Source organism: Strix uralensis, chromosome 1 (assembly GCF_047716275.1).
Source record: "Strix uralensis isolate ZFMK-TIS-50842 chromosome 1, bStrUra1, whole genome shotgun sequence".
Classification (NCBI taxonomy): Eukaryota; Metazoa; Chordata; class Aves; order Strigiformes; family Strigidae; genus Strix; species Strix uralensis.
In genome coordinates, this window is record NC_133972.1 from 16,023,771 (window position 1) to 16,045,963 (window position 22,193).

Sequence of the window (22,193 nt, forward strand, 5' to 3'; positions counted from 1 at the left end):
GCCAGTGATGTTGGTATCAATTTATTCTTTTCCTTTCCCATACTTTGTATCTGAACTAATCAAATTTTCAAATTAGATACATGCTCTGCAAAACATCATTTCTGGGATGTTTGCCTCTGCTGTTGAGAATAGAGATTCTCAAAGCCTGTTTATAAAGAAACTACTTTTGTTTACAGAAGGTTATTAAAAGGATCATATAATCAATATGCTAAAGAGGCTAATCTCTTTTCCAATAATGATTTTCAAAGGAAATGTCATCATAATTTATGGATTTGTGGATTCACCTTCTATTATTTAGTACATATTTTCAAAGGATTTAACACAATGCATTTGTTTTCTAAGGTTGCGGACTATTATTAAATTACTGCTTTTTTAATTAAAATGTAATTTTAAAATGAGGGTGAAATTGTTTGGTTTACTCTGAGATCTTAATGTAATTTTTCATGTGAAACACGTAAGCCCTAAATAGCTACATTTTTGAGCTGTTCCTGCAAAACTGGGATAAGAAAAGCTTTGTACGTTGTTAATATTATTTTTGAGTTTGGGGATGTTGCAGTTTTTTGTACTCCAATATTTATTTTTAAAAAATTCTGCTTGTTCTTAGTTTCAGGGCTATAAGCTATAGATACTTCTGCTGCTACTAATTTATTATCTGCTCAGGTGAGAACTGCTCTGCACCAGGTGTTTATAAAATGCAGAATGTGTAATAAATTGGAAGCAACTTGCATTTTTATTGTAAGTAAATGGATGGAGTCTGTGTTCAGGACAGAAAGGGCTGCAGTTCCAAAATGAACAATAGCAGCAGTACTATTTTGTGAAGGTTAAGTGGAGAAAATGAACATTAGGATGCAAAGCAGAATATGAATAGTCAATGAGCAGTAATTATGTTGAAATTTAAAAAATCAGCTGGAAATTACTATCAGATAAAGTGTGAGAGAGAGGGCATGTAAGGGCTGAAACTGGGCTTTGGGTTTTACATGTTTATACAGTTGGGCTGTTTATATGTAGCTCTAAATTAGAATCAAGTGTTGTAAGTTTTTAAGCTAAATTTCCACTAGGTGGGGGAAATATATTTGGGGTCCAGTGCGATAGCAGTATGATGTCAGAGTCTAATTCAGAGCATTTTGAATCCCTTAATTCAATAGACCTATATAACACACTTAAAACTAGCCAAGCAACATGCCTCACCTGCAGCCTGTGTATGGGAAAGCTTAGGTATTAGATGAGTCATTTTTTGCGGGCAACTGTAACCTCTATTGTTACTCAGAATGCAACCAAATATTATTTCCAGGGGACAATTAAAAGAGAACATGTAATTAAGAATAGATAACTTTAAAACAGCCCATGTATGCTGTAAAATTGAAGTCAGAATTAATCATAGCATGAAAAGGATTCTGTAAAGACTTCAAAATTAATTAGCTTTTTCTTAAACTTTTCCATTAAGACAACCTAGCATATTGCTTACTTCACTATTAAAACAATTTAATTGCAAAAAAAATGCCATTAAGGTGCTGATACTAAAATCCCATTGACAGCCATTAGAAAGAAAAAACACGTTTTGAAGTCACTGTAATTCTGGCTTTCTCATATATGCAAAAGAATGAAGTTAATGCAAAGATCAATTGTAAAGATGCACAGTAGTCAAAGTAATGAGAGCTTCCTGAGATATACATGCAGACATTTTTCTCTCTCCACATGCAATTTTTTTAAAAGTTTTCTTTTAAATTCAAAATAAGGGAACATAGTGGTTTTTAATTATGCTTGCCATTAAAAGGGCAGCATGTACTGACAGATAACCAGACATTATCTAGGGTTGTAGCATTCCTATGTACATTACCTAGTGTAAAAGATTTCATAAATTCTACATTTAGAATCATAGAATCCTAGACTGGTTTGGGTTGGAAGGGACCTGAAAGATCATCCAGTTCCAACCCCCCTGCCACGGGCAGGGACACCTTCCACTAGCCCAGGTTGCCCAAAGCACCGTCCAACCTGGCCTTGAACACTGCCAGGGAGGGGGCAGCCACAGCTGCTCTGGGAAACCTGTGCCAGTGTCTCACCACCCTCACAGTGAAGAATTTCTTCCTCATAGCTAATCTAAATCTCCCCTCTTTCAGTTTAAAACCATTACCCTCATCCTATCCCTACCCCCCTGATCAAGAGTCCCTCCCCATCTTTCCTGTAGCCCCTTTAAGTACTGGAAGGCCACTATAAGGTTTCCCCAGAGCCTTCTCTTCTCCAGGCTGAACACCCCCAACTCTCTCAGCCTGTCCTCACAGGGGAGGTGCTCCAGCCCCTGATCATCTTCGTGGCCTCCTCTGGACCTGCTTGAGCAGGACCATGTCCTTCTGATGTTGGTGCCCCCAGAGCTGGACACAGCACTGCAGGGGGGTCTCGCAAGAGCAGAGTAGAGGGGGAGAATCCCCTCCCTCGACCTGCTGGTCACACTTCTCTTGATGCAGCCCAGGACATGGCTGGCTTTCTGGACTGTGAATGCACGTTGCTGGCTCACAGTCAGTTTTCCATCCACTAATACCCCCAAGTCCTTCTCCTCAGGGCTGCTCTCAATGCACTCATCACCCAGCCTGGATTTGTGCTTGGGATTGCCCTGGCCCATGTGCAGGACCTTGCACTTGACCTTGTTGAACTTCATGAGGTTCACACAGTCCCACCTCTCCAGTCTGTCCAGGTCCCTCTGGATAGCACATCCCTTCCCTCCAGCATGTCGACCGCACCACACAGTTTGGTGTCGTTGGTGAACTTGCTGAGGGTGCGCTCAATCCCACTATCCGTGTCACTGTTAAACAGTGCCAGTCCCAACACCAACTCCTGAGGGACACCACTTGTCACCACTCTCCACTTGGACATAGAGCCATTGACCGCAACTCTTTGAGTGCGACCATCCAGCCATTCATTTGTAATGAATTATCATGTATGTGGAAGGCAGTATGATCAATCTGATAGGACTGTGGATTAAGAATTAGCATACTAGATTCAGTCCTTTTTGTTAGCATTTCCCAGTGATATAATTTTGGTGCTAGTTATTTCTCTCTCACTTGTGTGGGTTTTTCTTGGTTTGTTTTTTTTTCCTCTTTTATACAATAGGAATAATGATGCTTTTTGTAAGTCCTTTGAGACTTATGAAAAACATTACAAGCAGAAGAGCTGTTTGAAAAAGAGAAGAAAGCTTTGAAAAAGAAATAATCCCTTTTCATTCCAGAATTTTAATGAAAACAGTTGATCAATATAAAATCAGGCCCTCATTTATCATCTAGCACACTGGAAACATGCTAAATGTTGGTGAGCTAATGTTTTAATTCAAAAGCTTACTTTGAAAAGCAAACTATTCAAGAAAATTATGGAACTGTTCCTTGGTTTCCTGTAACACCACAATTTTTCCTGGAAGGGATGATGATCTTTCAAAAACTGCTAACCACCTCCAGTTACTGCTTCGTAATAGTGTTGGTTTTTGTGGTCTTGTTGTATGAATGTTTAAGATACTCATACTGCAGGTAGAAATACAGTGGGGAAAACAGACTCCCAGAGACCTTTGTGCTTCTCCCTGTGTGTATGACTGGAGGAGAGGGGCATAAAAAGGGCTTTGCTGGCCCTAGATAATCTGCTGGAAAAAGCAAAGGCTTTGCAATCAACTCTGTCATATCCTGGGTATAAGACTGGTGGCCAGTTACCCCGAAGTGTCTGAGACCTGAATTTCCAAGCTTCTTTAGCAGGAGCCATTCATCCTTTCTAGAATGTGGCCTTGAAAGTGCAAAATGATATAGAGCAATTCAGACTTAATCCTGAGGTTGGAGGAAAAGCAGTGGAGCCCCACTTTGCAGTGGGCTGCTTGGGGTAGAACCCTGCTCAGTTGTCTTAGGTAGCTGTCCCCTGCAAGGTACCTTTACTTCATTAAAGCTGACCCTTTGAGGTAGCTTAGTTGGTTTTTTCCAGGGGAAAAAGTGTGGTTTGTTCGGGGATGTGCTTGGTTTTTGTCTGAAAGCAATGAAAGAGACTATTGCATTGTACCTCTGCTTATGAGATTAAAGGCTGATCATCTCTCAGGCTTGGCTGGCAGCTCTGAAAGAGTGTAGTAGTATTCTTTTGTCACAAGCTGAAGCCGTGGGAACTGTTGCACTTGTGGACAAAAATGGAGAACAAAGATAAAGAAAGCCAAAACACGGAAATTCATGCAAAGGGTAACAGAACATGGCAGCTCAGTTTCTTACTGCTTTGTTTGCTCTGTAACATTGTTTTCTGTGGTTTGTGTGGAGTAAATAGGCATTTTTGATGAAGTGGAGTGAAACACTGAGATATTTCTTGTGCTCTGTATGCTATGATTTGCCTTAACAACTAGTATGCCAATGCTTATCTTTACGGTAGTAGGTGTATGGCTCCAGTAGTAAATGAGTATAGAGAATAATTATTGCCAGTCCTTTTACAACACTTCTCTACGGACAATATATATTCCAGATAGTATTTTTTTGATACAGCTTGTTTCTTGTTTATGGATACTGCCTTTCTCAAACATAATTAGTTTAATTTTCCCAGTATACTCAAGCTTCTTTACAGTGGAAGTTTTTGGCAGTTCTACATGCCTTAGGAATCAATTGTCCACATTGACCCTTTTCACTCAGGGGCAAGAGCTGTAATTTTTTTTTTTTTTTGTATTTTTAGTATGGTGTTTTTTTGAGTTTTACTCACCTTCTCAATATGCTGCAATTTAAATGGGAGACAAAGCAGTGCAAGTTGTAGGACCAAAATCTGTTAGCAGAAGTAGGTGTTCGGTATCAGTCATGCTTCATAATTGTTGCTTTAAAATTTCACCTTGGGTTAGATGGCTAATAGTTACCTTTTCTAGACAAGTCTTTTAGCAGAAGTAATGACAAGGTACTGGAACTCCTTAAATACTTTACCAAAGCCTGGGGAATCCTCTAGGAATGTTTACGTCTAGCTAACTTTACAAAAACATGGAAGATGCTACTGTTTCATAAATACAGTTTGTGCTGATGTTAGTGGAAGTACTTAAACATGTTGAAGTAGTTTTTAGTTCTTCATTTTCTCAGTAGAAGTCTTAGCTGTACTACTCACATGTACTTAGGTACTTAGCTATACATCTAGTACTATTCGTTTTATTTTACTGGAACCATACAGTCTTTCTTTGAATATCATCTTGCAAATTTTTAAGCCTATGCATCCCTATGTAGCTTTTACATTAACTCATTTATCACATCCATATTCCCTAATCACTTGTTTAGAAAATTTTAGATTATATTTTCTTCTGTCTGTGGTTGCTCTATTTTATGTGTTATATTTTCCATATACTTTTATGTTTCGAAGGAGCTAGTAGATGCTCTAAAACATAGAGGAAAGCATAACGTGTTGTTTGTCACTCTTTTTTTATTTTATTTTTTTCATATCTGCCACTGCTGCTTCAGAGCACTACAAATATCTGTGCATTTCTCAGATTCATGTTCAGGCTAACTGAGCTACAAGGACTTGTTATGCCTTTCTGAAATTCCTAACTATGCCTCCTTTTCAAACCCACTTCTGTTTTCCCCATTTTCATGTTTCTCAATTTCTTTGTGGTTGCCTATCAACCTCAACAGTTTGTTTTCTCCTTTTATCATTCCTTATCTAATCATCTGCTCTGATTTTTTTTTCCTCTTCGCCTGGTCTTTGTATTTGTTTTCTTTCAGCAGTTTGGATGACCATCATCAAACACACTCTGCAGATTAAAAAGCTCTGCTGGACAGAAGCTGGGAGCTTCATCCATGTCTTGATCACTTGAACTACTTGTCAAACAGTATGTTACTGATCACAGAGAAGGGAGATGTGTTGAATATCAGTGTAGCTGAGTACAACCCACAGATTCGGGGCTCTCTAAGAAGTTAATTGCAACCATAAATAAAAGGGGAAATGGCTAGAGGAGATAAGTCCTGTGTTCTGACCTAGGGTGCTATTTCAATTGCATATGCTGTGCGATACCTTCCACTGGAAGGAAACATATCATGCCAGATTGAACAACACGAAAGAGGTGATGTAATGCTGCTGCAGCTCGATGACCCCAGATCCTACCAATACCAAGGCTAAAGATGCATTCCCACCAGGCACGGGCACATAAAGCACATGTGGCCACACAGATCACAGACACTCAGTGCACTCACACAAACATGGACAGCCCCAACAGCCTCACCCTGCCCACTCTGGCTGAGGAGGGTGGAGGTCCATAGAAGGCGTATATGTACACATGTATGAGGTGAATCCCTCCAGCAGCAGGGCTCAGGCACTCAGTCTGCTCAGTAGCTGACCTTTGATCCCGGTCTCCTCAGTTTCTCTTGCTTGGGTATACAACCCCAGAGGCAGCAATTCCACTGCAGTTACTGGTACAGACTGTTGCACGCTTACACACCCACAGATGGCCAGGACTTTCCAAGTCCCCACAGCTGACCCCGCTGTGCTCTCACACCTAGAGACACCCAGGTGCTTTCACATCCAGACCTGACCCTTAGAGACCCACTGACCCCTTCTTGCTCCTAGGCCACTTCACCTGCTTGCTAGCTAGTCCAGCTTGATCTTCACTAGCCATTACACACACATACACACACACACCTGCACTTGCTCCAGTGGCTGGCACCACAGACACAGGGGTCCCCCAACCTGTTGTCTGACCCCAGCTGCTGGCACCCACATCCCCATACACACACATGCACATGGATTTGAGAGCCCCTCACCCAGAAAAGAGTTAGAAAGGAATTTAATAAGAAGGCAGGAGAGGCTGTGCTGATCAGGGGCAAGGCACAACAAGGCAAATGTACACTGATCCCTCTTTTTTTTCCACATTTCCTCCTCCTCCTCCAAATCACCTAACCCTGTCCCTTTTCCTGCCTTTGGTTCTGCCCCTAAATATCCCATGTCCTGTGCAATCCTGAGCTATGTTTCCGATACATCCCATAATGTGTCCCAGCCCTCGGCAGCAACCCCATTAGTCTGAGAGGTGCTGGGGAGAGCTACTCCCAGTAACTCATGGTGGTGGGCTCCATGCCCAGACACTGGGCCTGAGGCTGCACTGGGACAACCCCAGACAGGTTGTTTGTTGCTTGGGAACTCTTGATTTGGGTCCCTCTCTGGGCTTGTGCAGATGGGCCTTGGAAGGGTTGATGGCTCCTGTGATAGACCTGGGAGCAGCCTGGCAGGGTATTATTTGGACTTCTCCCTGGTCACTGCATCTCTAAGCTCCTCTGTGGGTGTGCAGATGGGCTTTTTTCACAGAACCTGACACTTTCCCCATATTCTTATCCCCTCAGTAAATAGTCAGAATAAATACTCTACAGTGCTGCTATTGAAACAGATACCAACGAAAGAGAGTGCATGCCAACCAGGGCAACCTCCAAGGTACCCATCTAACATGTTACTAATTTCACAGCTCATCCATTATGTGAAAAAGATGTGAAAATGATTTCCAGTAAGTTGCCAGGACACGATCATCCCCAACTGAAAGTACTGGAGAGAAAACATGAAAAAAGGGACATGGAACAGATGTTTCTGCTGACATTTTTATGACAGTTTAAAAAGTTGAATTCTGTTGGCATTGCGAGTTGCTTAGCAATTAATGGAAATGACAAAGATGATGCATTGGTTCTAAATTGGTGTCATGTTGATAGAGGACATTTTGATTGAGATAATGTAAATGCTGATATGAGCATTTGTTTTCGTAATGTTTTAGTTCTTTTCTGTTGGTGGAAATAAGTGCTCAGGTCCTCTGGAAAACCCATTATTTGGTTAGGTGTCTGTAAGTCTGTGTGTATAGCAATTGTTTTGTAGGTAAGCTACTGTTTGATGTGGTTTGGGTTTTTTTAAACATAAGCTTTTAAGGTAAGGTTTAAGGAAATCTTATTTGGCCAATATTTTTTTTTTTTAATAACTTGAGGAAGTTTGTATTGAGTAAGTACAGCCAAACAAGGTACCATATTTTCCTTTACAGGATTGCTGGTTATGATAGGTTCAGATACAAAAATGTTTGAGGAACCGGGGTGGGGAGGAAAGGGGCAGGAGACAACAATTTCAACAGCTGTTAAGGCCTATAAAAATAAAACTTAATTACAGTCCTATAAATGAGCATGGGAGTAATGCATTTGGGGATTACTAATATTCATGAATAAACAAAAAATGACACTATAATCTCTTTTAAAACTGTGGAATAAGAATATCTCTTCATAACGCTCAGCTACACTTAACATTGATGAGGAAGTTCAGGTCTTCAGACAGATCAAATGCTGTGATATCCAAGGCAGGAAAGAACCAGCATGAACTTGGTGGGGAAAAATGATTGAGTTTAATCTGTGGTTTTGCTATTTGTAGCCACTTACAGACATCTTGTATTAAAATAAGATTCCAGATATTTCTGTAACTTTGACCTAAATTTACTGGAGTTGTCTCCCTTTAGCCCTTGTATAATTTGCTGAGGTTTTCATTTGTGTATTGGCACACTTTAGAATGCAACCAAGCATTTGTATTATACAGCTGGGAAAGTGTAAATCCAGGCTTGTACCTTAGCTCCTCTCTTCCATTGCCCTGGCAATACAAAGTAAGTGGGAGTACAAATAGAAATTATACTTTTTCTTTAGGAGTGTGGATTTTTCAAACTTAGTTTTTATACCAACCTTGAAGCTTTTCGGATGGAAGAGAGGGATAGGAGGGAAGAAGGGGGCAAGATACTGGCAGTGTTCCTGTGGTCTCACAGCTGGAGAAGGCTCAGACAAACTCCAGGCAGCTCTGAAGCTTTCTGTGGCTGGGACCAGTGTAAGACCAGCACAACCACAGTGAATATTTAAGAGTTTCTTTGACAATCTTCTCCCTCAAATGCAGTGCCCAGTAGTGCCGTAGAGTTACACAAATGTGCCAAACTATCCGGATTTAAAATGAAAGTGTGCCTTACATAAAGATGTTTGGCATGCCTTGCAGTTCTCCCTTTCAGATGTTTTTATCCTGAACAGTGTTTATTTCAGCCACAAAGAACCATGCTAGAATGCGGGGGGGGGGGGGGGGGGGGGGGGATGTTCTTTAAATAGTGTTTGTGTATCCTCAAATGACTTAATTCTCAAAAGCACCTTGTTAAAAATTGGTATCTAATTATACTTCTTTCTTGTGATGTCTGTAGGCTGACACTGTTACAAGGATGCTAATTGCCTAATCTATGCCTTCTAATTTAAAATCACTGCTAAATTTGTTTAAAAAAATCCATCTTTGATCTGCCTTTTGGATTTAAATTCATTTGTCTCTGCCCTCCTCCCCCAGCCTAGAGCAAAGAAGGAGTGAAGTTGAGAGAGAAATAGAAGCACCTTTGTTTTTGCCATAAATAGGATGTTTTTCTTCTGTATTCATAGCAAATTCCTGGGTGGCACTACTGTGTGGTACCTGAATTACAGTTTTCACCCCCACAGCAGTAATTTTCTTTATTATCCCAGTGGCAAATGAACTTGTGATCTCTTTCTTATTCTGATGGTAACCCCTCTACTTTTTTCCCTTTGCTACCACAATGGTAATTGTCTTGTTTATCACTGACATAAATGAGCCTAGAGTCGACACAAATCTGGCAAATTTCCACATATCTTACTATTTTTATTTTTTTCTGCATTTTAATTTCCTTCCTGTTTCTACAGGGCATATTTGAATATTGCACTAATAATGAGAATCCTTTATAAGTTCATTAGCTCACAGTAGGAGTCAGAAGGATATAGCAGCTGGGAAGGTGGCAATCCATAACTTCAGAGCTTTGAGAAGGCTGAAGCTTAGATCAATGGCAGCAGGAAAGTTTGTGCTCAGTCACGAAGGAGCTTTGCTGTTGGAAAGGTTTAGCGGCATGACAGCCTGTGCAGCAGTGGACAGAAATGTACACAAGTCCAGCCATAAAGCACCAAAATTCCTTCTGTTACTTCACCTTACTAATTAATAAAAAACCCCAACATTATGTATGTGTGCATTTATATATTTTTATTTATATAGAATATGTATTTAAATATTTTATATATATATACAAAATTAAAGACTGCTCTTTCTTTTGGAAGCTATTTTAAGGATTTTGAGGTGCAGAGCAACTGAGTATTGGGAAGGTATTTTAGGAGGGGTTAACCAACTGTAGAAGCAGAGGTTGAGGAAACATGCTGGCTTGGTTTTGGTTTTTGTCTAGTTCTGTAGAAGTGGTCTTTATTGCTGGCTTATTTACCTTGTAGTTCATTGAATATGCCTCTGTGAATAAGGAAAACACTATTTCGGGATGAATTAACAGAAGCATAACATGTGGGATGTGCAAATTAATCCTGCTGTGCTGGGCATTGTCTACTTTCATATGCTGAGCTTCATGAAAAAATTAGAGAGTCCAGAGCAGAGCAGAAAGAGTAATTTAGCACCTATATAAAAAAAAACCCCAAACCTGTGGCCAAGATGAACAAGCTTGACCTTTTTAATGTAGATACAAGATTCATATCTTCAAATAGACAAAAGGTGACTGCAAGGAGGAGTACAATAAGCTATTCTCCAAATCTGTGGTTGGATAGAAAGAGAAATGATTAGTTTAAATTGCAGCAGAGCAGCTTCACAATATAGAGAGTGGGAGAAATGCTGATGCTGAAGGGCTGGTGGAGCTCTAGGCTGCCTCAGCATGTTGAGGAATTTACATCATGGGAGACTTTGAACAGGAATATGTCAGGAATGATACATGGATGTAATTGAGCTTTTTTGGGAGGTGGATTAGATTATCTTTGGGGTTCATCCTAGCCATGTGATTCTGCTGTTACACTAATTATGATCACAAAAAAGATTCTGCTTTTTTTCCTGGCACTTATTGCTCAAAATGTAATTTGAACAATTGAACTACCTTTTCCCAGAACGTCTTGTAGAACAATGTAGTACTTATTTAATGTGATGTTAAGAGTAACAGAACTAAACCCCTAGGCTTAAGTTAACTTGTGTTTGAACTGCGATGAGTAAAATAGTTGTGCAGTGTGTGCTAGACTCTTACTTATCTCAGGTGGCCACAGTGAAAGGATGAAGTTGTGAACTCTTAGAATTCATGTGCTTATCCTAGCCAATTGTGGGAGCAAACTGAGGGCCCCTGGGTTGATTGTATCCCAGAAAAAACAGTCAAATCTCAGTTTCACTCTGAAAATGTGTGAAGATGCCAGGGGTTGTGCTTGCTCGTGCTTTTGGGACTGCAGTAGCTCAACTCAACTTCTGGCTGTGGAGGTAACCTAGTCATGACTGAGTAGTAGTGCTTGATCTTGGTTTTACTGCAGCTGGAAAAATGATTGTCTAAAGCATGCGCTGGTGTCATGTAGAGCCGTGACTTGGTGGACTTGTTCACGGTACCTTCCAATACTCTTTAATTGTCTTATTTACAGTGAATTTTTGGAATTGTGAAATTACATTTATATGTGAAAATTGCATTTTTTCTGAGTGGCTGTTCATGTATAGCAACATTTCTTTAAAAACAGGAGGAAATTATATTCTCGCAGATGCAACATGAGCATGTAAAATGTAAGTATTACAGGGCTTTAGAGGCTTTGGTTTACTCAAATTTTCAGTTATACATAAAGCCCAGGAAGTGCAGGTTTTCTGATTTCCATTGTCATTAATAATCAGGCAATATTGCATGTCACATTTGGACACTATCTTATTTCTTGGCTTTTCCTGAATGCAAGTCATTTGGTTGTAATTGAGTGTAGCCTAACTGAATCTAGAATTGTATTTCTTTAGAAAGAAATTTCAGGAATTTCTTTAACATCACAGTAAATCCATTTCCAAACAAACAAAGACAAAATCTTTCCCAAAGCAACTTTAAATCTTCAATTGAATCTTTTTATGTACATATCGTATTTAAGATGTGCATAAAGCTGCAGCTCATCAAGAAACTCAGTTTTCTTCCTAGATGCAAACCTCATTGCAGTTACGGACACGTTCAGGTGCAGTTCCCAAGTGCACAGAAACTGGGCAGGGAAACTGGGCATTGCAGGTAGCTGCGTGTACTGGCATCTTCCTGCTGCTCTGGCGTGTCAAGGTGAGCACGCTGTGAGCAGCCATAGCTGGCTGCTTCCTGGGTTGGGAGGGCTAGGAGCCTTGAAGATCTTACAGCTTTATCTTACTAGAGCCTTATCTTTTATTTCAAGTGCTACTTCCTGTGCTTTTTTTCATCAAGGTAGCCTAATTCTACGGGGGCATCCTAGCTGCAAGTACCTGAAACTTAGTGGTGTGGCTTGTGGTGAGCAACCCTTGGCTGAAGATCCACCTTCTGGTCATGCAAAAAATGCTGTCCCTAGAAGTTCATAGGAAATTTAGTTTGAAGAACTGCTGTTAGTGTTGCAAGACAGTTTTGTCTCAGTAGGATTTTTTTTTTTTTTGTTCCCCACTACCACCTTCTTTTGTTTAGGGGAGGGTGTTATTCTAGCAAATATCTCAAAGATATTTTTTAATTCAAGAAGGATTTTTGGAAAGGGGTCATTGGCAATATGCAAAACAGGTGTTTTGTTGTATTTTTTACATTAAGATAATTATGTAGTAGGCAAAAAAACAGAAGTCTTGGTTACCTTAGAATCTTCTCTGTGTAGGATCAGCTTGTGTTTGGTGTTTTTAACATTTTGGAGGGGTTTTTTTGAGTGTGCCTATACTTAGAAAGATAATTTGAAGATGTTGAAACAGCTCAAAATGTTTTAGATACATGTGAAGTTCTGTATCAGAATGGTAATTTCTTCTTCAGCGTTAGTTTCCTCGTTCTGTCACTATTTGACTGATGAGTTTTTTTGGATGATGGTGGTGGGTGGTTCTGCTTGGTTTTTGATTTGTAACTTATTTTAAATTTCAGCTTTTATAGCTGAAGGTGTTGGGAGCTTCTGTAAACTGACAGCCTAATAAGGTGGAAGGGGCAAATCCAGGATTGTTCAGCAGAAGTTTCTAATCGCGTTTGCTTTGCCAGCAGCAAATGAATAAGGGGACCGTTAATATTTGGAAACCGGGCAAAAGCTAGTTCAGAAGATATTTCAAGCTCATGATAATCAAGATCATATTAAGTTACGGTTCTACTAATTTAGTTAAACTTTCAGCTCTTTTTTTTGCAAGAAGGATAAGTAAAAAATAAAAAAATTACAGACAGAATAATTGTCTAGCAAGGAGTGTGTGCATGCACAAGAAGATGTGGAGGGATTTACATACCAAAAATATACTTGTTATTTAAAAATTAAACGTTGTTATATATAGCAATTTTTACCATAAATTAGATGTAATTAAATTGCAATGCAGAGCATTTTTGAGAGTGTACATTGATACAGTATGGATTTCTAGCAATACTTCCATCTCTTTGTCATATCTGAAAGGGTTACTCTTCAAATATAAGATAACAGTAAATATTTGTTCACACTTATTTTTGTCTGACTTTAAGAACACTTGTGTACTTATTCTAAGTTTAACTGTAGACGGAGACTGAATTTTTATATATATTTTACATTTTCCATTCTTAAGCATTATAAGTTCCAAACTACAGAATTTTTATATCCAAACTTTAAAAAACTGACAGACATAAAGTTTGGTTCTGACTGCTGCAGCAGTAGTCCTAGAGAATAGCAAGAACATTGAAGTAGTGTTGCATCTTGTTGGCTTTTTGTGGAGCTTTTTAAAAACTTTTTAATATGCACAAAGTAGTAGAGCAAACCAGCAGCTTCATGTGTTCTTACTGTCAGAATACAGATCTGGAATTCAGAAGGGTTTTTGTTCTCATATATAACTTGCTTTGAGTCATCATGAGATTTCTACTTCACTTAACCTATTTAAAAAAAATTGTCTCAGACATCATTCCTCCACCATATAGCATTGGAACAAGTAAGGGTGGAGATAGGTTTGTTGTAGTACTGCACGGAGAGAAACTTTGCTGACAGAGCAGAAGCTTAGGGTGTTTGTGAATTTATATATAGAAATTTATTTTTTAACATTTTTAGTTTGCTTTTCTGAATATATATTGTAATAAAGCAACAAATAAAACTCATTCTTTTAAAATAAACTGCAAGTATGCATTTCAGTATGCAACTATTTCTTGAGTAAGCTTGGGGGTTTTTCCCCCCCTTCTTTGTCTGTTTGTGCTTTCAGCCCTTTTTAAGGGGCTCAAGAGTTGAAACCAGCCCAGGCACTTCGAAGTCTATTTATCTTTCAGTATTTTTCTGGGAAGTTGAGAGTGATGGAGAGATGTAACTGGACTTCGTGGATCTGATGCACTGCCTGCTTTTGTCACTTTTACTGTCATTTAAATCCATCAGTTCCTGTGAATCTATACATCTACTATGCCCCTGTAAAGCTGAGATTTACTCCTGTATTAGCAGCAGTTTAAAGGAGTTTATCCCCTGCAGCAGCCGTATTCACTGACAGAAACAAAACATACTGTAACACATTCATTGTGTCACATAGTGCAGACTGTCACGTTAGGCCTTCTATTTATAAGGAGCTTTGTACTTATAAAAGGAGGCTATTTGTAAGTCCTAAAATTAAAGCTGCCTTTTTACATAGTGATGCAGAAACGGTAGTTCACCAAGATGCTACTGAAACTCTATGGGAACATCATATAGGGTGACAGAGTTGCTAAATCCTTTTTGTCATTCAGCTCTTCTGCTTTTTAGAGATAGCCAGCAGCTGTGCCACCTGTCTGGGATAACTCTCTCTTGATCTTTATGCCAGTCAGAAGGTAAAACAGGAGTGAGAACATCTGCTTCCCTCAATCAATAAAGAGCCATTGAAATCTAAGAGAAGTTGACTCTTTCCAACTTTTGGTTAACAGTCTGGAGCTGGAAAAATCTTTTCTGTAAATTGGTTTTCTGAACCATTTGTTTTTCCTCAAATGTTTAAAATAGAGGATCCTAGAAACTCAGAAATGACTGTTGTCTTCCCTTGTCCATCGAAACCTCCCCTTTGGAGTTCAGGTAAGCAGTTCTGGGAGTGGAAGAGAACCCATGAAGAAATGCAGCAATGAAAATGATGTTAAGGTCTGTGTGGCTGCAAGGTGTTTTTGTTAGGTTTTGTTGTGCTCTAAGCTATTCCCCCTTACTTTGCTTCCCTAGTCAAGCTTTTCTAAGAAGAACAAACTTTTCCCCTCAAGCCACGCTTAAACCCACTATTGTGAATGTTAGCTTAGTCAATGGCGGACTTCAAAATGCATTTGTAGTTGCTTTTGTCAGCTGATTAAAACGACTGGATTTTCTGCCCAGACTAAGAAGCTTAAAGAAGCTTGATGTTTCACACAAAAAGTTAAAATGAGGTTTTGGGGGTTTTTTAACTTCTTTTTACTTCATGTTAGAACACAGCCAAGCCCTTTCAAATTTTAGCATGAAATGGGTTTGGTGGTCTAAGTTTGATCTGTATTATTTAGGTGATTAAACTTTAAAAATACTATAGCATCTTTTCAGTGCACTTCTCTTTCTGTTTTTGATTCTTTTTTTACATATTTTTACTCTAAGACCTTGAATCACTATTCTGACCAGGTTTTCGCTTCTTATTGTTTTGTAGACAGTTTTTGATGCAATATGAAAGCATGTCAAGTTAAGAGTGAAGAAACCATTGTAGGGTGGTTTTTCCCCCCTCTTCTCCTCAGAAAGAATATAAGTAACATTAAAAAAAACCAAACCCCAAAACAACAACAACAAAAAAAGCCCCCCCAAAAAGCAAGCAAACAAAAAAAAAACCACAAAATACCCAACTAGATATATTATGCTAGAAATGGGTTATCTGGACATCAAGGCATATATGAGTTTTACCTTTAGCTTGGAAAATTTTGAGGTTTAAAACTATTCTGAAGTCCCTTAAGAGTAGATACAATGTGTCTTTGGACCAACTACCAAGAAAGCAAATACACATTTTTTTCACATTTTACTTCTGCTGGTTTGAAAAGCAGAAGTCCATTGCCCTTGTGTCTTCAGTCCTTCCATTCTTTTATTTCCCCACCTTCCAGAAGGAATCGGCACTAAAAGACCATTCTCTCCCTCCCTCTCTCTCTCCCTCTCTCTGCCTCCTTCTCTGTATGTAAACATATGCAACCATTTCTCCTTATTCGCATGTGAACACTGTAGACTTTATATCCAAATCTTCTACTTTGCTGACTTGTCCTTTCTTGGCTCTGTTAATTTTTTTGCTTCTTCATTGTAACCTTTATCAATTTTCTAATTTAAACTGTTTTGGTTCTGTCATGGTATCTTTCTTGTTGTATTCTGTTTTCATTTTCTTCTATGTTTTAATGTACTCAGATGACCTCTAAAACAATGTTCCTTAAGTGTTTGTCCTTTCATCTATTCTAGGTTATCTTTGGGTTTCTTGATTTCTATTTTTACCTGTTCTTCTTCTGTCTTATTCACTACTGATTTTTTTGTGCAGCATTTCAAAAACCTGTTTAAAAGAAGTGCTGAATTATAAAGTGATCCTGTGTTGTCTTCCTTTCTACATCACCTTCTACTTCTTTGACATCTTGGTATGATGTGTTACTCTCCTCCCTTTCACAGTTGCCTTTTCTGCCTGGTGCTTGCCACTTTTGTTCTGCTGTGTATGTTAGCAGCTACCCTTTGCCATCTGAAGTCAGCAAGAAGGTCTCTTTCTGTTATCAAGTGTCTTCATACACCAGAACATGATTGTTTGCTCTTTCCTATTGCATCTTAAATACCAGTTCTTTTGTCAGTATACCAACTTCACTTATCCCTTCATTTGTTCCTGTACTCCTGTTATGTGATTTGTACGTTACTGCTCCTTGCACTAGAATGTGTCCTTTCGTTTTTGTTTATTCCCAGTTTTAAGATCTTTAAGTGTGCATCTACATATGTATAAAACCTACCAAAAACCTATCACATTCTCATAAAAACACTTTTCACAAATTGAATTTATTTAGAATATCCCATTCTTTTGTCTTTATTTGAAAAAAGATCTTAATTTCTATTGTTTGGTGTTCAACATGATGTTGAAGCTTAACAAATGCTGACTTATTCAAAAGCAGCCTGGTCTCTGCTGTTATGCTAACTAATAACTACCTACCACTTTCTATTTCTCCCATGCCAGAGGAACAGAAGGAAGGGTGTTGTATCTAAATGCTTTAATTTTCTGTAAAAATATTCAGTAGGGATAAATGAGTGTCTGATTAAGCAGTGTAACTTGGTTTTGTCTTCCATATAACGTTCTATTTTTTTTCACAAAGATTGCCCTTCCTTCTTGAAAGGATCAAACTTAGAAAAAAATGTCATATGGCCCTACATAAAGATCTGGATACTACAAAAACAAAATTCCCTTGGTTTTCTGAAAGGATTTAGAAAATGAAGACACCAAATTTCTGGGAGATCATAAACAGTATTTGTCATCTTCTTGGCTTGACCTGGAATGCAGCTATTAAAATTTGTGACTTGGTATCACAACAATTATAGATGAACAGAGTTGGTGTTTTGTGATTACATTTAGGTAGCGCGTAGAGAGTTAGAGAAATATTTCTGAAGAAAATTGGTTATGAATTCCTTATGAAATGTGCATGAAGTGTGTGAAAACAGGCACAAGTTTCCTTGATAATGAAAGAATCTGTTGATCTTAGTTTGGGAAGAAAGGGGAAATGGCTTGGAATATTTCACGATTTAATTAAAGTGTCTGTTTCTTGTATGAAATTGACTTTAAACCCTGTAATGAACACGTAAAACTTTCTAGGAAATTCTCTTGTAGCACCAACAGGGAGACTCTCTTTAGACATAGGTAACAGTCTTTAGTTTTGCATTCATGCCGTATCAAAATTGGAGACTTTTTTTATCTCTGCTTTCCTTCCCGCGTCTTGATAGTTGGTTAGCAGCCTTTAAATGTGTATGTGTGATCAGTCACTCATCATCGGAGCCCAGTGAAGCAGCTCGTCCTTATGGACATTTGAAATAAAGCCAGTCTTAGCAAGGAGATCGCTTACAAGAATTGCCAACAAATTAGATGAATTTTTAGAGTGGATATGAAGTCTGGTTAAACAAACATTTCGTTTCTTTTAGCAGCTGATTGACTGATTCCAAACAAAAAAGCTCTACCATCTGGTCCTTGGAAAACAAAGAAGCATTACACACTCCTTTTTAAAAAAAATTGCTTAGAAAAATATTTACATAATTTACCAGGTGTGTATATATATACACCAACTTATGTGAATTACCAGTTTTACTTTTTCTATGCATAAAATTATTTCATTTATTCATGTATAGTACGCATAACTTTGTAATAGTCATACATTTCAAAGAAAATAATAGGAATTACTAGAAAAGCTTCTATCTACAATGCTTTTATTATGTCTGAGCTATTTATCATAACACAATTGGACAAGCAGTTTTGTGACTTGAAACAGAAAGCAGTGTAGAGAGGTCAAGGGAAAATTGAAACAAAACCTCCTACTAAATCAATTAAACTTCTTCCAGTAAATACTGCAATATTTTAGACCTTGCTAGAACAGAATTATTAGTTATGTAGATATGTAATAGAGTAACTGCAGAGCTGTGTAGAGACAGGTATTACACATAATGAGAAATTTCACAATTCTGAAACTCAGTATTGTTCTGAGTTGTAGTAAAACCTAAAAAATTCTAAAATTTACAGAGGGAAAACTCAGAAGCTTTTTGGTGTATCTTTTGAAAGAAAACTAAAGGGAAAATTATGTAGGATCAGTAGAAGTGTTTCTATTTATGATGTGGAACTTAAACCAGTATATAAACAAAATTCAGAACCAAAGTATTCTCAAAAGCTGTTTAAAGATAGTCTTGAAAAAGTTTGGTTGTTGGTGTTTCCCCCCCACCCCACCCTCCAGTTGTTGGAATTCTCTTCCTATTCTGGCTTTCTCTCACATGCCAAAAAATTAAATTGTGTGCCGCAAGCTTTTAATCACTTTTGTGTCTTTGGAAAGATGCTTTGTTTTCTGTGAATATCAGTGACATTACTTTAATCTCAAAGGTATAGTTCTTGATATATGAATAAAGTCAACTTATTGTCATTATGGATTTTTTGCTCCAGGATATGATGATCCTTATTGCTGTGTTTTATTTCATTCCAGCTATTCATGAACTCTCTTGTGAAGCATACAAACACTTGGGCAAAACTTCAAATTACTACTGGATAGATCCAGATGGCAGTGGGGCACTGGGACCTTTGAAAGTTTACTGCAACATGACAGGTAACTGCATTGTACTTGCTAACTCAGGGTTGGGTTTTTTTTTTTTAATGTAGTTGAGAGAAAGAGTCTGTTCATAATTCATATTTCTTGGCAATGGAAAAATAATTCCTGAGAGCTTTTCATGAGAGGGGTCATCAAATATGTAGTCACCATTCAGTATAGTATGAGCAAGAGACTAGTAAACCCAGTTCATAAACTTTTTGAATCACAGCTATTCATTAGCCTTAACAGGCCTTTGTATCCTCAGTGGTGCATCATTTTTTTTTTAAAAAAAAAAAAAGTAGGTACATATGGCTATTTACCAAAACTATTGTATATCAACATATTTGTAGTTCAATAATGTTTGTGGTTCATGGGGTACTGTAGAAGGCAGCTTTTTAGAAATCAGACTTTTATTTCTGTCCAGGTATTGCTGACTTTTACACACCACCATAGGCAGGGAACAGAAATTAATTACAAGAGAAACAAAACATTTGAGTTTTCTTGTTTGCCTGTTTTGTCTTTTTTAACTGGTGCTAGAAAGATGTATCTTGTTTAACTTCTGAGACCATATATGTAACTGCATTAACGTATTTTGGTATTGTTGCTTGGTTTTCTTCCTGCTTTTAACACTAGTTTTGCATGGGTAATTTCCCATCTGGGCATTCTCACGGAAGATATCCTGTCTTAGTCATCTGCATTGCCATGCTGTGGCAGAAAAATATGATAATGAAGAAAGAGAAGGGGGTAATTTTCTGCACTGGGAGTATATTATTTCTTTGCTCTGTTAATGCATGACAATTGTCTCAGCACTTTCTCCTGATATGAAATACTGGGAAGCTGATACAACAGACATGTCTCCTGACTTTCCCCAAAAGTCTGCATAGTAAGTTTGAATTTCAGTCTGTTTGCATTGGAAATCTGGCATAAGTCTGAGTCGTCAGACATCAACATCAGCAACATGAACATGAAGGCACTATCATAAGTTGAAACAGTAACTCTGCCTCTTTAGAGATGACAGTTTCTGAAGCTCGTGTAGTTCTTCCTGAAGGCAACCACCTGTATGTGTCTGGACCTGTGGGGTGGGGTTTGTCCAGCTTGGATGGGAGAGATTGGGTGGGAGTGGAAGGAGGGAGCTGACTCGAAGGGGGATGCATGGCAGACCCCAGATCAAGTGCTTATAGGTAGGTAACCTGTAGGAGAACAGAATACCACTGTTTCATATTGTCATTAATGTCTGCATTTGTATAATAAATGCATACCTACAAGGGAGCCTGGTCTAAGCTCTGGGAGTGCCATCAGCCCATCTTGGACTGGAGAGACGTGCCAGCCAATCTGTTCTGAGACACAATGGGTGTGTAGGCAATCTTTCAGATAAGTGGATCCTGACCCCATTTAGGGCTTTTAAAATCATAAGTAGCACCTTGAACTCTATCAGTAACTAATCAGGCAGTCACTGTGGGGAACAATGCCAAGAACTGTTGATATATTAGAGCGATTTCTGCTATTCAGAAGAAGAATCACTGTGTTCAGCACTAGATATAGCTTTTGGGTACTCTTAAAGGGCAACTTTGTAAATTAAAAACATGCTACCATAATGGTGTCAGACACAAAAAAGTATACCTATCCAGTACTACAGTATTGCTCGCTCATGTTAAATATAAATACCAGCAGAAGGCCCTAGTAGCTTGTCCAACACTGAGGAAAAAACAGATAAGAAAAGTAAAAGTAACCGTTTCATTTTACTAATGTTTCTCATCTACAAAATAATTTCCAGAGTACTTAAATGTGACCTTTTCTTAACCAGTGCAAGGAGATCATGAACACTAGGATAGATGATTTAGTGCTCATTGCCTTCGTTTGGATATGATGCATGCTGTGGAAAAATACAATTTTCTGTTTTAACTGAATCACTCGCATCGGCAACTCTTTGCTACAAGAAAAAGACATTTTGCACTAATATCTATGTAACTATTCGAATTTTAAAAATAAGAACCTAACAGAGCTAGTTCTTCATTAAAATGCAAATGACTGCAAGAAATATGTGAAAATTGATGGGAAGTAATTTTAATCTCTGCTTCTGAAATGGAAAGGCCACTCTCACAATTGTTCTTAGATAGCTTAGTAAAGCACGTTGCCTGTATACATACTGTAGAGTACCTATACATTGCAGTACCTATACAGCTTTAATTTTCTTTTAATTAGTGGTCGTCTTAAGCACTGAAGACTGTGGAGGGTAAAGAACTATGTTTATAGGAGAAAATTCACAACACCCTAAATCTTTTTCTGAATCGATATAGGCTATTATCAGTAATGTACGTACTAGAGAAGGGACAGAATGAGATTACTTCAGGCCTTCACTTTGCTTCAGCAGTAACAGATTTCTGTAGAACCCTGTAGCAATGATGCATATCTTGACATATAACAAAAGGCACTATAGCACATTAGAATAAGCAGAATTCTCAAATAATTTTAGTATCAAAATTGTGCAGGTTTATGGTATTACTAGCGCTATCTTTGAAAATGAACTTAAACTAGCTAAATTACAATTAACTTTTTTTTGTGAACATGAAACTAAGTAACCTAAACATCTAGGTACACTATTGTATGTGGAGTACTAAATGAAAAAAACACTTCTTCGTGTGACAGGATAGTGATATTTTATTTTAACAGACACATCCTTAACTAGTTCCCTCTCTAGCCTGAGAGTCAAATCTTAATGTTCTTATTAACCCACTACGTTAAACAAACATCTCTATATTAAACCACTACTCAAGATGCTAATAGGCATTTTAAATATCCCTTCATTCAGGTGGAACTAACAAGTAGAACATCTTAGTGATGGAAAAGGTAATGTAAAATGTAACTTGCTAGTTTAGTTCCTAGGGAAAACAAGTCCGCAAGGTTAGGGTTATTAGCAAAGCTAGTATCCATCTTCCTAAACAAGGTGACTTAACAGTTATGCACTGCTTTCACACTTACTGTAGTGTAGTTTTACTGGTGCAAAATGTTGGAGAGAAGCTACACTCTC

The 22,193-nt window shown here is 38.2% G+C and overlaps 1 protein-coding gene across 1 annotated transcript in view; it reads left to right on the plus strand.

Moving 5' to 3' along the window:
• CNTNAP2 (contactin associated protein 2) overlaps positions 1 to 22,193 on the plus strand; it is a 1,208,535-nt gene that overhangs the window by 800,539 nt on the left and 385,803 nt on the right. Inside the window, exon 12 of the mRNA XM_074892371.1 lies at positions 19,064 to 19,183. Within this exon, the coding sequence (XP_074748472.1) occupies positions 19,064 to 19,183 (120 nt within the window). The remainder of the gene's footprint in view (positions 1 to 19,063; positions 19,184 to 22,193) is intronic.